The sequence below is a fragment of the Leptonotus elevatus genome, chromosome 1 (assembly GCF_054856555.1).
Source record: "Leptonotus elevatus isolate MCC_2025b chromosome 1, RoL_Lele_1.0, whole genome shotgun sequence".
Classification (NCBI taxonomy): domain Eukaryota; kingdom Metazoa; phylum Chordata; class Actinopteri; order Syngnathiformes; family Syngnathidae; genus Leptonotus; species Leptonotus elevatus.
Window position 1 is genome coordinate 27986199 of NC_141239.1, and position 15102 is coordinate 28001300.

General features: G+C 41.8%; 1 protein-coding gene across 2 annotated transcripts in view; it reads left to right on the forward strand.

The window, feature by feature from the left end:
• Positions 1 to 15102, forward strand: part of coro7 (coronin 7) — a 120879-nt gene that overhangs the window by 28274 nt on the left and 77503 nt on the right. For both annotated transcript variants that reach the window (XM_086088521.1, XM_086088511.1), the window contains 2 exons: positions 5375 to 5458; positions 6153 to 6235. In XM_086088521.1, coding sequence (XP_085944647.1) covers positions 5375 to 5458; positions 6153 to 6235 — 167 coding nt within the window. The remainder of the gene's footprint in view (positions 1 to 5374; positions 5459 to 6152; positions 6236 to 15102) is intronic.

The following is a 15102-nucleotide window of genomic DNA, read 5'->3' on the forward strand; positions in this document are numbered from 1 at the left end:
GACATCTCGAATTAAAGCGGTTGCTATTCATTCACGCTTTTAAGATTGTTACTGTTAAAACAGAAGCCAACTCGAAGGAGGCACACAAGTGGTAACCTCAGTGCATAGTGAGCACATTAGAGCGACTTCTAAGTTTCATGCTGTTACAGCTGGAGCTGAGGCATGTTGTCATTCCCGTAGATTACTTTCCCTGCCCAGTTTCTGACCTCATGCATCCATTCTCATTTTAGGGAAGGACAACAGCAAGTTTAGCTTATACAGCGAGAATACTTGCAAAGTTGCCTCTGGACTTTTTGGGGCTTTTTTTGGGGGGGGTGGACAAATGGCTGACGTGAAAGCGAGATAAAGGTGCTGTGGGCGGTAAAGGAAATGAAAGCATAAAACGGCTGGTTTGATTTCCATCTTGAACCCCCACCGCCCTCTCCCGTCTGTTTGCCAGGCACGTGTCTTAAGATATTCGTGATTGTGAACCGTATGGCAGAAACCACATTTTAATGGACCATGAAGACAAGACAGGGCAAGACGAAAGCCTCGGCAACTACTGCAAAGACTAATTGGCCATGGATGAAAAGACTGAAACAGATTTTAGGCTTGATGAAAGCTTCAAGGCAACAGTTAGTTATTAGAGGAAGGGAAATTATGAGAAGAGCGGAATGATGGATAGTGGAGAGGAAATGAGAAGCAGGTTGAAGAGGCTGCAGCTGGAAAACCAGTAAACTGACTCCTCTGTTACCATCGACCCCGTAGTCACAATATGAAGGAACAAAACATACAAAAAAAGTTCTCGGTATCCTGATTGGCTTCATGGCTGTGCAATCAATCCAAAAAAAAGGTCTTCAAAAATCTTGAAATCTTCACAATCATTCTGTGTTAAAAATGTTAAAAACCAAACCACTCAGAAAGCAAAGACTAAAGGGGTCATGTATTTTTTTGTTCACAATTTAAAACAGTTCTGAGATATTTAAATGTCATGTTTGTGACATACATTTATCAAAATATCCCAAGGATCAAGAATAATATATTAATAATACTAATAATAAGTTTGTGGCAGTGGTGGCTGCTGGTCAAACACTTTTTTTCCTGGCAAAATCATTAAATGTTTACTGTATTTATTCTAATTTTATATTCGTAAGCAATAATATTAAATGGATTTAGCAAAATCCGGTCGTTAGCATTCATATTACCATGAGCTTCAGCTTGCTAGCAGGTGGAGCTGCATGGGTACTGTGTGACCGACCGGCTATGAGTCCGGGGCGGGGGTGCTCCTTTGGGTTTGTAAAAGAAAGACTCCAGATGAAGTATCATCCATTTTCCAGGTGGAAGTACAGTAGTAGTATTTGATTGACAGTCGACAGCTGAGCAGGGCGTGGTTTCATCAAATTCAGGAGACACGCACCCAGCATCTGAGAACGGAGAGAACAGTTTGATTTTTCACCATTTTGAACCCTCATTTTACACTTTTTTAAATCACTCAAATATGTCAAGGCTGCAAACACACTCGTGTTTGTGGTGTTAAATTTAGAAGACGTGTTTATTTATTTTTTTCGCAAGGACTCTTAGTAGAATTTAAATAATCCTGGTAATGCACGACCAAAAACATTACCTATGCCAAGGAAGGAAAAAAGAGAGAGAAGTTTAAGACAACCTGATTTGACATCAGTAGCTAATGATGAGGCTCACGTGTCATAATATTCTCCAGTTCAGCAAGAAAAGCAAAGTAACAAATGGAGGAAAAGCTCTTGATCTTCTTTCACCGATGAATCTTCCTATTCTTCCAAACACCCCCCACAAGCTAGCACACAACTATGTGGAAAGAGAGAGTGTCTGCAAGACGGCTTTGATTGTTCCCAGATGTGCAGACAGACACCTGATATTCATCCTGGTGGGTGAACCAACATTCCCTACAAGTGACACAGATGCACATTCTGTCTTTTGGATGACCAAAAGTAAAGTACCGAAGGGGGCGGATGACAGAAACAGATGGAGTGATCATTTGTGTACATTGGCGGAGGCAATTGAATCAAACTATCAAGATCTGATTAGACAGACTGCTGACTAACTTCAACTTATTTTTGTCTCATCGGCCTTGAATTTGAATATCACATTATCTTTTCCCCCAGATTTTCCTGTCTGTATTAGTTTGCCACGGTCTTCTTGCAGACACCTGCACTGATATTCCCTGACGTGCCTTCATTTCCTTTTTTTTCCTATTATGAGCTTCCAATTTAGCTCTAAGATTTATGACTACAGACGATGGATTTTGTTTGGCAACCTTTTCACACGCGCAGGTCCAGATGCCGCGTCCTCTGGCTGCCCTCGAACTTTAGCTTCCTACGACTGAAACATCACATTGCTCTGACCTGGCACCTAAAGCAGCAGGGGCCTTCAGAGCTGGCCTGAGGTATAACTGTTCAGTCAGCTCCCATCTAAGGCCTGAGGGGGATGGCACAACCGGATTTGTCTGCTTCACTAGAAGTTTATGTATTTTCAATATTTTCCTCCCATAGGGGAAATCGTTTGCTTTTTCCTTTGAATGAGTGTTGTGTTTTCCCAGTTGCCATGGAAACATTGTTAAGCCTTTCACAAGTGGTCGTAAATGATGATGCTTTTTACACACAGTGAAGCCTAATAAAATATTTTTGCAGCCAATACTAGAAAGAACTGTGCAAGGGCTTCCAAACAGTTGGCTTCTGGAATTCAACATTTGAATCCAGTCTCTGATAAGTCATCTTGGTAAACCATCTGTGTTGTAGCATCTATAAATCCCAAAACAAGTTGCATCATAGTTAACAGAACGCATCACCTAGTGTTAGCACGTCTGCTTCACTGTTCTGAGGTTTGGGGTTTGAATCTCAGGCTCAGGCTCTTGTGTGTGTTTTTGCCAGGTACTCCGGCTTCTTCCCACATTTCAAAAACACGGTTCATTGAGAGACAATGTTTCACAACTTTCATTGAGCCAAGGGACATATTTAAGATTTACAGATTCTAAAAAAAATCTCACAGCACACAAGCATACAAAAAGGTCACAATGGCCCCAACGTTGCTTTGATGCAAAAAAAATCACCATGTGTTGCGTTTCGCATATAATCCAATGTTGGGCAGATCTTGAGCAGCCTAAAATCGTTTTGAGCTCAACTTGTCCCTAGTTTGGTGCGATCACCAGTTCTGCGTCGTTTTGCCCATGGAAGCAAGTGGACCAGCGGTCCTGGTGGGGAATCATCCTCTATTTCTATTTATGCGTCTGTGCTTCACCTTTCTTCTCATTTTTCACACTTTTTTGGGAGGCATTTTTATACCCTGGATCCCTCGGATACATGTGGACTATTTTTCATCTTACTCACCACATGCTCTCATCAAGGCGAACGTGACTTCACTTACTCGCATGAGCCACACGGCTGCCTGCAGGCTGAAATATGATCTTGAGTGTTTATTCAAGCCTGGACTCATCATTAAATCTGTCAACGCTCTGTTAGTGTTGAGGAGCCTGCACAAGAGACACATCAGCAAAATGTTTGCTGAATGCCTCTTTGCTAATATTTTGAGCGCACGCCCGAAGCCAGAAAACATGACGTCCAGTTGGTGCCAACTTCGGCACTGGTATTAAGGGACGGGAAAGCACAACCCTGAATTTCCCTTTAGGACTGGGTTTTGCCGCCAACATGTGCGGAAGCTTGAAGTCTCTGTTAAATGCAGTTAATCAAGTTTGAGACCAACAGCGCCGCCGATAAACACACAGTCGGCAGACCACAAGAGAAACCATTGTCTTGTGCCCAAGTGCTTCTGTTGCACCCACGAGTATTTATTGAAGAAGCACACTGGAAGGCTCGAGGCATGAAACAAGGAAACATCTGATTGACGGTTTGAAATTGTCAGACCCTCAGGGTGTGTTAACAGTTGGAGTAACACCAAAAAAGAAAGTGGTACTAGAATTAAAATTGATTTGTTTTTCCCCCGTTTGCTAAACTAGATTTATTCAGTTACTTTTCAAGGCTAGTAGATCGCATGTTCTGGGGTTCTGGGTTTGAATCTCAGTTTTTATTCTGGCTTCATGCCACATTTCCAAAACGTGTGTATTAGCTTCATGGATGTCGCCTAATTGTCTAAAGGTATGAATGGTTGTGCATCTAATTGGGTCCTGCAACTGGCTGGTGAGCAGCACTTTGTGGGCCTTGCCTCTTGCACGAAACTCATCTTTCATTTTCTCCATCTCATCAACAACCCTAATGAGGAGCACTACAATAAATGGATGGATGGATAATTCGTTTTACAAGCCTTACACAGACTTGAACCCTGCTTGGTTGTAAGGAGCAGTGCCAAGTTCTACAGAAAGGGTAGCTCATTTTCAGGAGGGCAACTTGGCAGCTCTCACTCTGGCCCTTTCACAATGTTTCCCCTTGTGCTGCCATTTATTAGCGTCGTGAAAACCTGGCGGCATACTTGTGAGCGCTAATAAGCACCTGATGTCCAACCACACTTGCACCCTTATATGTAATATAATATAATGACACCTGCAATTTGCGCAGGCTCACGTCGTATGGCAAATCCATTGATTCATACCCATTTTGAAAAAGTGCAATATTTGGTCACGGACCTTTTTGAAGTCTGCTGAAGTTTGGAGGCTTTTCAAGTACGTATTGTAAGTGAGACAGTTAAGCTCCACATCAACAGTGCTTGCCCACTTCAAATTCCATCAAAAAGCAATTTTGTGGAACTGATTGTTGATGAGTTGTCTTGAAGCACCCACCTATCAATTCATTGTATGTAGTGCTTGTACTCATTATAGTCGTGGGTGAGCTGGAGCCTATCACAGCTAACTATCGTCAAGAGGTGGGGTACACCCTGGACTGGTCGCCAGCCAATCACAGAGCACATATAGACAAACAACTATTTACACTCACATGCACACCACTGGACAGTTTAGTGTTCAATTAAACACAACATGAATTCAGCGATAGTTATTTGAGCTACATACAATACATGCAGACCTTTCTCTATACAATACTGTCATTGCATTCTTTTATTCCGACACTCACTGTTGTTTTCACCAATCTCTTCTCACGTGTGTCATTGTGTTTAAAAACAGGCCATAAATGCCTGACTGTACACTTAGGACACACAGACGCAACGTCACAGTTTGGTCATCTAAGATGCAAACCAGGCAGGCGGTGCCGATCTTGTCTGCTACGTCAACAAAAAACAAGCTCTCCTTTCATGGGACAAGTTCTGTTCTGCCCAAAGATAGACATCTGTTAGAGGCAGCTCTGTGGCATTTCTACTCCTTGCACACCTGTCACTCAGCAACAGCCTAGGACAAGTCGCTGTCAACGTTTCCAAAATGACAAGATCAAGGTTGTTTGCATTGTCTGTCTCACAGAGCGCCGCCTGCCTTCAGAACAACAAAGATTCTCGCACTCTGTGGGCCAAGGATGACTTTCTGCTGACTACGGGCTTTGATAGGGTAAGAAGGAACTTATACACATTGATTGAAGGGGGACATATTATGGAAAATTGACTCACATTTCATAAAAGGCCCACTATTGATAAACAATCCCTCAAACTAGACCCCCTATCTAGGCAAGGTCAAACTCGAGAGAAAACTCATTTGAGTGGGGGGAAAAGGAAGAACCCTTGAGCATTGATATGGTAGCAATGAATGCAAAGTGGGCACAACTACATGATATGATGATGTGATACAAAATTAATCACAGCATTAGAGTCTATTTAAATGAAATGAAGCGCCTCAAGTTGACATGATTTACTTCAGGACGGGTCCAGGTTGGTTGATGCTGAATCCTCCACGGCAACGGCCTCCATAGCATATACCAATAGCTCGCTCACACAGAAAGATTGTGGGGAAGGAGAGAGAAGAGGCAGTAAAGTAGGCCAAAATCAGGTGGTCAGGCAGGATGAGATACATATAAAATAAAAATGTTTACATTGACATTTTAACAAAAAATAACATGACCCAGCTCTCCATTTAAAAAATCTAATGTGACCCTTCAGCATAAATCCACCCCTGGATAAAGAGAAAGTGTTCCACATTTGTCCCGTACTCCACTGTGTTAGTTCTGTTTTGTTTGAACAAATAAGCTCCTTCAAACTTGATAAATGCAAACTTCTTCTCATGTAAATGAGTTCTGTTATGTTTTTAGATGCGTAACCGAGAGGTGAGGCTTTGGGACAGCAGGAACTTGACTTCTTCTGTGAGGTCTCAGACCTTTGGCACTTGCAGTGGGTGAGTGCCGTACAAGTGTGCAACCCGTGGTGGTCCCTCCTCATAAGTCACTGTCATGATGCCTCGCTCTTAAATGTATTTGCTGTACTTAGCACGCACCCTACGTGTGGTATGCGTAGAGGTTCTCTTCACACTGAGATTTCTCTAAGCTTGTAAGACAGCAACGTGGACCTCCCCGTAGCTGTCACACTGTACCTCCGCATTCCTGCCATTTACACGCCAATGTCCTCTGAATGGATCCTTCTATTCATAACCGCTGTGACGGGGTGAAGCGACCGCAGTAGGCACTTTGACACCTCACCACGCTTGCCTCTGCAGTCGCTGCGTTTATTTTGTCAAACGTGGTTGCCAAGGACCGAAGGAATGTGACCGGGAATTCAGATTGCTAAGGATTTCTGTTTATAGATCCATCACGTGCATTTTAAAGGGACAGTAACGTGATGAATCAACTTTTTTGAACTTTTTGCCATGGTAAAATGCTAATTCCTCACCAAAAACCAGGGTGAGCGCTCCCCGTTCGCCACGTCGCCAATGACGCGGTGAAACGACATAAATATTCCTCCCGTTCGCCACGTCGGCGTGCAAATTGCATACTAGCAATCCCACAATTCTCAATGCGGCCAGTGACGCACATGATTCGTTGCAGTATAATCAACAACATCGCTCCAAGACCAATGACTGCATTGTTTACATCTGCCAGTAGCAGCATGCTGATGCTAGCGAGCATTAGCAACAGTAGCAAGCAAGCTGTTCTGTCGCGACCTGAGAAAGGATGAAGACGCGGATATTGTGTCTGTTTCTGCCCCAAAAACGTAACTTTATTGCCCCAGAGTCGCGTAAAACTGTGGATTACCCCCTGGGTCCGCTCACATGTTAGGAAAAAATTAAGAATGACACGGCAGACGAACTATTTAACCAGTCCTTGTCAAATCTTTGTGGTCTGGCAACGTTGCCTGGTTTTGACAGGAGGAATATGCCAACTTTATTGGTAAAATGTATAAAAAAAAAAGGATAATCACGAGCGAAAAGTCGAACAGGCTCGCTGAGGGACCGGCAGGTACGTGGACTATGTTTCGTAACCCGTTTCATTTTATTTTCATGTGTCGTCAAGTGCGCACATCTGCCAATATAAACTCAGCACTGATTTACGTGACGTAACTGATTATCGTCTTCAGTTGCAACTGCAGTTGAATGTAATAATGCAGTAATCATGACAAAACGTTACTGAATATGTTAATAAAATTCCATGTGCAAAATATAGTTGTATACAGACAAAAAAGTTCCACAATTTGGATCAGTATCTTAACACAATAGCATAGTGGACCTGAGTGTTCTTAGAAACGAGGTAGATGTTTTATTCCTAAAATACACTTGTATTTATTATTGTAGGCCACGACAGCAACATTATGCACAGTTCAAACATGAATAAAGGTGTACTTAAGTAACATTCGGATGTATTGAGTATACTAAATGAAAATCATACTCCAATAAATGTTCAAAAAACATTTCCTAAACATTAAATAACCTGTAAAAAAGCATCTGAAATTTTTTTGTAAATACATTAAATATTTTGGAGAAAAGAAAAAAAATGTGCAGAGACTGAAATCATTTTAGTGCAGAATTGCTGAGGTATTTCGGGAAACTTGTTCACCCTCTCAATTGTTGATTTTTGTTGTTGTTTTGCGTGGGGCTGAAACGGTGACAAGCTGATGCAACCAAGAACAGTATATAAGTGCCCTCATTTCTTTCATCTGTGGCGATTTGGCGCAGTTGCCACTTTTATTTATAAGAACTTTGCCCACTTCTACCACAACTATGTGCAGTTAGCCATCAAGCTACCCCCCAAAAAGCAATCTTCCCAGAAGTGTTGTGTGTTTGTTAGTTGGGCTCCAGTGGCTCTGCCGTGTGCATGCATGAATGGTGCACGTAGTGAGATAGCGGCAAAATAAACATAAACATGTGATGTCGTGGCTCGGTTAGGTACACTCAAATGTGGCTAGGAGATTTTTATACTGTTTAGCCACATTGGCTAAAACGTTTCATGACCCAGTGCCAACCCTGAAAACATCACCAATGTGGTGTTTTCCTCCATTCGCACCTCTATGAGAAATTCTAGGTCATTCTGCTCTCCAAGCGCCAGGCCCTCCCAACCTCACTTTATGACGTCATTAGGTGCGGACCCACCCCCGCAACGCCGATGCGGACTAAACACACGCCCACTTTCTCTGAGACCTCCTTGCTCGCAGGATAGTGATAAAAGTAGCTTTTATCAGTAAACATTCTGTCCAAATGAATCTAAGCAGACAATTATCCTTCACATTTGCATCACATTAGTAGAACTTTTGTGCTAATGAACTGAATGAATGGTGCAGTGGTTAGCACGCTCGCCCTATAAGCAGCAGGTATCCGGTTCATGTCCTGATCATGGTGTTTATTTTTCTTTCCCCTCCTCCACTACGATTTCTTGCAGTAAGGAGCTGTTTTGTTTCAAATGTTTATTGAACATATGAACATCCATCAACTTGTAAAGAAGACGCGGTTGTACTCCCAACGGCTGACTGGTTTTGTGTGGCCATAAGTGCTCGAATGCAGCGCTCCAGAGTTTTGTGGGCGGTGCGCGCAGCAGCTGGCTCGGACGAGAGGGTTGCGGCAACCACACTGGGAGAGGCGGGGTTTTACTGAACTGGCCGTTTTACTTGCACGTTAGAAAAATAGCCAGCAAAATGCCAAATATTTCATAAAAAATTACATCGCCATGGTGTCAAAGGTAAGATTATATGCCTACAGTTAACTGTGGAAGGGATTAAAATATAATCCCTTTAATAATAATGCCCAATTCTGATTTAATGCCTGGTTCTAATTGAAAGTAGTTGATTTCAAGTGACACATACCCAATATGACTGTTTACACTGACGTACACATGAAAAAACCCACACGCGCAGATGCCCAAATTGCACGTAAATAACTCCATAGGCATGACACCACGGAAGTGAACAATAATACGTACATAATACAACATGGCATTTAGTTGGCTTGGCTCTTCCCTTGCAATGATTTAAATGGCCTCAGGCCCAAAGTCAGCTGGGATAGATTCCAGCTCACCCGCGACCCTAATGAGGATAAACAATACAGTATAGAAAATGCATGGGGAATATTGTTTAATGTCATTCCAAAAATGTGCTTGCTTTGTACAAATTAAAAACTATAGCAGCCATCCACTGTTACAATTTGTAATCAAGTTTTGCAAAGCACCTTAGGATCTTATACTCTTGTACTTTTTACTAATGTTTAGAAAGCGCATCATATGGCCCATCATCCCCTCCATATCTGTGGATCCGATCTGTCTCTTCCATGCGTGTCTAGACGAGCCGTTGCGACAGCAATCGCACACTGCCTTCATTCATCGTGTCCCCCACCACGCCAGCTTGTCCTCGGGTCCCCTGTGGTCTGTTGGCCATTCGTTCTTTTGAATAGTGTGTTATCATGGTGGGTTTTCTCCTGGGTAATTTTGTTTGTGTTGAGCATTGCCTCAGCGCATGTGTCGACAAATGCAGCCATCAAAAGGAGACTTTGTTTCCATTTATCTCCCCGCTCCATTAAATTAAACCATGCCATTGTGTGCTTGCGCCCAGCCGAGGAAGCTTGAAGTCAAACATGCACAGTGGAGCATTTCCTCCCTGTCATTTTTAGGCCTGAAGTACACATAAAGAGAGATGTGTTCTTTTTTTTCTTGCCTGTTCCTAATTAAAAGGGCTGTGGTAAACATGGGGTGTAATTGGAGCAGCAGGCTGGATTCTATCAAGTTAGCGTTGCCCGTCCACAGATTTCAGTAGGACTGTTTTCATTGGATTGCCACAAACTTCAAGAGGCCCTGCGCTCGAGCCAGTAGAAATGGGCTGTGGGTGGAATCATTTTGAATGGAAAATAATGAAGGGGTAATGTTATTTTGGAGGGGGTTGGAGTTGAAATAAAGACTGTGGGCAGGCATCTGTTCCCATGCAGAGCTGGATACTGTTGCATTTTCTAACACAAACTGCACTTTTGGACCTATTAGAACAGAGTAAATATGCACGTGTCTGTAACAAATTAAAACTACAGTATATACAATAAATCATAACGGACTGGCAGAGTCAATTATCAACCACTAAGAATTCGCTCAAATTTGTGGGAATGATTTTTGATGAATTGGGTCTTTGAAGCAATTAAGGCATAATGGAGTAAACGACTTAGCTGCATTCAACAGATGTCTCAACCACTTTGCTGTCGAAAGAAGCCCAACATGTCAACTATGGGAGTTGAGCTACACTTAACACAGGCCTCTCTATGGCTCCTCCTCCCAGCAGCGTTACTCTGCACAGCTGCTACTGGCACTGGAACACAAGTGTAGAACATTCAGAGAGAATCGCATCCAATTGAAATATCGAAACTGAAAAAAATAACACGAAACGACAAATTGACTGTTAATTTATCCAATAATCTAGGAGATGTAGTCAAACATGGTCATCTTGAAATTATGATATAAAAAGGCCAGCAGGGTCTCTGGTGGTTTCTTAATTACAATGAAGTAAGGTTAAAGTTACACCACAACTACCAAGTGAAAAAGGGAATCTTTATACATTTAAAAGGAATGTCACATACGTGGTCACAACATTGTCAAAACAAACCTACAATAGTATGTGAAAACACTGTGTACAGAAATGATACATATCTTATAATGGTATGTTTACATGACAACGGGAGTTGTTGAAACAGTCCTACAAATAAAGGTGAAACTCGTCATCACTGACAAAATCATCATTTTCAATGTGCTGTGACGGAAGTAATGGTTGCTGAGTCTCTGCTTTAGTAGAATACAGTTGACATTGAAATGGCTTTGTCCTTTACAAAAATATCAATTACGATACCAATTTTCAGTTGTTTTAGTTTTAAGGCTTCAAAATCTGTATCTGTTGTTCGCTTAAAAGGAACCCCGGCTGCCATGACAAGTTTGCTCTATATTATTTATTTGGTTGTTACTAACATAACTATGAGATTCATTTTTCAAAAATCATCTCCAGTTGAACACATTTTGTAGAAACTTTATCTGGACATACCCCGCCATTGTTATTCATGTATTTAGTAATGCTACGAGGCTTAACTTGCTTTCTTCATGCATCGGTGGCTTCAACAGACAAATGTTTAGTGTACATTATTCCTCATAACTGCTGATTGGCCTGACCTGGTGCAAGCCAGTTTCAAAGACTAGGTCAGTCTTGTCCCAAGAGAGCAGGTACAATTGTTTTCCCAACCCTGTCACAGGTTATACAAAGACCTTGCCCTCTGAGGCCGGCAGTGCTGACAGACTGCGATGTTATAGTAACTGAGGGAAAGAGCTTTTTTGCGTAGTGCACCAGGTGCGAAGCACTCCCTCTCCATGCAGTCTATTTCTGTGTGTTTTTCTGGTAGGGTCGTGCCAGAGTGCAGGGCCCAGTCGTTGGGTGTAATTTAGCCAGGCTCCCTCCCTTTTAATCAAACGGATTGAGGAGAGGCAGGGAACACTCGGCCCCTTTCTTCGATCAGAGCCCCGGCACTCTGAAAATCAGTCCCAGATGAAGGCTTTCCTGTGGGGATTAGGTGCAGCTGTAGCGTGGCTATCCAAAGCATACAAAAAGTAAAAAGACAGAACGTTTGGACCATAGTTTGACCTTGCTGTCTTTTGTTTTCTTTAGTCAGATATAAACGTGTATTAAATGCTGCCGAACGCATGGAGAAAGGGGAAAATTACAGTCCTCAGGTGAATGTCACCAGACACTTGGCAGGTCATCTGCTGCAACTTCAAGATGTGACCGCGCACGCTCTGTCAAACAACCTGAACTCCGGGTTCCGACAGATCAAACATGATGGCCCACAATCTGTTAGTCATTAGGGGTTTGAGTTTGGGATTCAATGGCAACAGAGGGAGGCGTGACCAGGAAAAAAAGGGGGATGTAAAGCAAAACCCTTTTTTTCAAGGAATTAAATCTAGGATGTTAAAATTGTGCTACAGTGTATTTTTGACTGTTTTTTTTACCATATCCTTTTTATCAGTGAATTAATGAAGTATTTATTAAACTTTTTTTTTTAAACATACCAACTTATGGGGGTCGCCATTTTAGATCTAAAAACATTTGAAATTTGCTGCGTCAGACTTGCGTCTTTGCTGCCTTATCATGTTTGTGTACCTCTGCTAGAGTATTTCCGTACACACTGTGGCATTTCCGCCGTAGAGATGTTAAATAACATGAAAGCACCGCAGAAAAAAACATTTATTCAAGTGAGAATTGTTTAGTGAGTGGGACGGCGCCGCTCACAAATAGGAAGAAGAAGAAGCAGCAGCAGCAGTTACACAGCTACACGGGTTTCCCGATACATTATCGGAGAAATGCAATGTGAAGACGATGCAGACTGCCCTTGCGCTAATATATTACTCTTGTCCTTGCTCCGGTGACAATACAGGGTCCATTATTTGCATCTTCTCCTATAGAGATATCCGCCAAAATCCAACAATCTTTACAGTATTTACCTGTCATCCACATATATATGTGCCAAAACATAGTTGCTGTAAAATTTACAATATTTTACCGCTAATTATACAGCAATTACTGTACTTTGTCATTACCCATAATGCACTTTGGTTCACCCATAATGCATTGCTGTATACAGTTAAATACAGTCAAATTAAAAAACAAGAAAATGCTGAATTTTTTTACTGTAGATTTTACAGAAATTTGTTAGTGTGGTCTTCAAGGCGATACATATCCTGATATTTTACATTACTTTAGGAGCAGCTTTCAGACAGATCGGGAAACTTTACAAATAGGCATTCACCGATATTAGATTCTAACTGTACAATAACCGTGAGTGAAAATAGTACAGTATTAAAATGTCAGCTCTAAAATGTGCTTATTTGTTATATTTGAGAAAATAAAAACAGCATTTTTATCATTAAACACAATCTATATAGAGTATTTGGTACATTAAGAAACATGTAAAATATTAAGTTTAATTAAGTATGTGAAGTTTAAAGTACATAAATGTTAACATTATGTTTTATTTAAAAAAATTCAGCAATACAGTGTCCCTTCACTGGTGGTGAGCTATTTTTACACACGTACACTTTATTTATTTATTTATTTGGGCAATGCAAACAAACTGCAAAGGCACCCCTTTGTGTTTCTTTCCTCCGTGACAACCCACCATCCCTCAATCTCCTCTTCCTCTTGTTTGCACGTGCACTTCAGGAGATAGAAAAAAAGTTAATTAAATTCACTTAAGAGAGGCTGCTCGTTTACACAACTCTGCCCAAGTAACACATCATAAATGCCTATTTACAAATACATGTGCAATATCGATTCTGACGCCTCATATTGTATTGTAAAGAGGCCTGCGATGATTGCCACATAGAATTTTTAAGCCCCTAGTCACTGCTGGGCTGCAGCTGATTACGATTTCGACAAACAGTGGCACTGTCACACGTTGATTAATTATTTTGTTGAATTCTTATCCTACAAATGCAATATTAATCAGAGTACCATGCTAACTAGTGTTAGCACATGCAATGTATTTTGCTTTAATTTTAGGTTCCTTGTTATAAACACCATCTATGAACCTTGGAGGGCTTTTTGTAGAAGCTAATGTAAGCACATTAAATGTCTTAGAACAGGGTTCACCAATTCCGGTTCGAGGTCTGGAGTTGTGCAGGTTTTAGATGTTTCTGCCCACTAGCACACCTGATTTATATAATCAGCTAATCAGCATGCCTGATAACGATCCTGATTTTTAGTATCAAGTGTGTCGGTAGACGTAAACATGTAAAACCTTCAGGACTCTGGACCTCGAGGACCGGAATTGATCAAATGTTGAACCATCACTCTCAGAATGGCACAAATGCAAAACATCAAGAGTCGTCTTTCTCCCACTCATGAATCTGTTGTCTTTCCGCACTAGTTGACTTAAAGTTTTGCTGACTTCCCGGTATCTGGAATTCTATTTGAAATGTCCTTTAAGTACAAAACCTAATGGACTTAAAAAAAAAAAACACGCACACTCAGATGGAAGTATGCAGTGTTTGGCACGGGATATTTAATATAATTCACAGAGGGTTTTGGTTTCATCCCACAGGTATGCGCTCAGCACTCCAAGGATTAGAAAGACCTTTTTGTGTGAACTTGCCACAGAAAGAAAAAATGGGGGGGGGGGGGACTCTTTTTCTTCGTCCGTCGTTCCTTCCTGCCTCCTCCATCTTTTCTTCCATTCACCTTCACTTGAATGTCTTTTGTGGTTTGGATTTTTAAGTTAAAGCAGAGCAAACTGGCGGATGATGATCCGTCAAAGGATGTGGTAGTTGAAGACGTCATAATGCGGTTTTAAGGTAGATTCGCAAAGTTTTGGAGACTGTCCGACCCGGCCCAACTTTCCGTCTTGTACAAAAAAAAAAAAAAAAGCAGCAGCTGCAGATATTGCTTTGGTCAACATATGGAAAATCTATTTTGTTTTGCGATTTATCATATCAAATGTGCTAGCTTTATAGCATCTGGGATCTGTTCCATGGACAGAAGCCTTCACAGTGTTTTGAGCCATCCCAATTCCATTTTGGCACGTTTCGCCTTTCCCTTGAGGGTAAAGCTCCAGTAGCTGATCTTTCTGATGAAGACGTGAGGAAGGCTGGCAGGGGTTGTGGGCCTTAAGTGGAAACAGCATAGGGCATTCATCGCAAACATATGGATGCAATGCGAGGAGTTGAGTGGACGCCCTGCGATTAAGTATCAGTGCGAGGATTGCATTGGAGCCACGTTGACAGGTCCAGAGAGAGTTGCCAGACGACAGGCAGTTTGGGTGATTGTAAATAT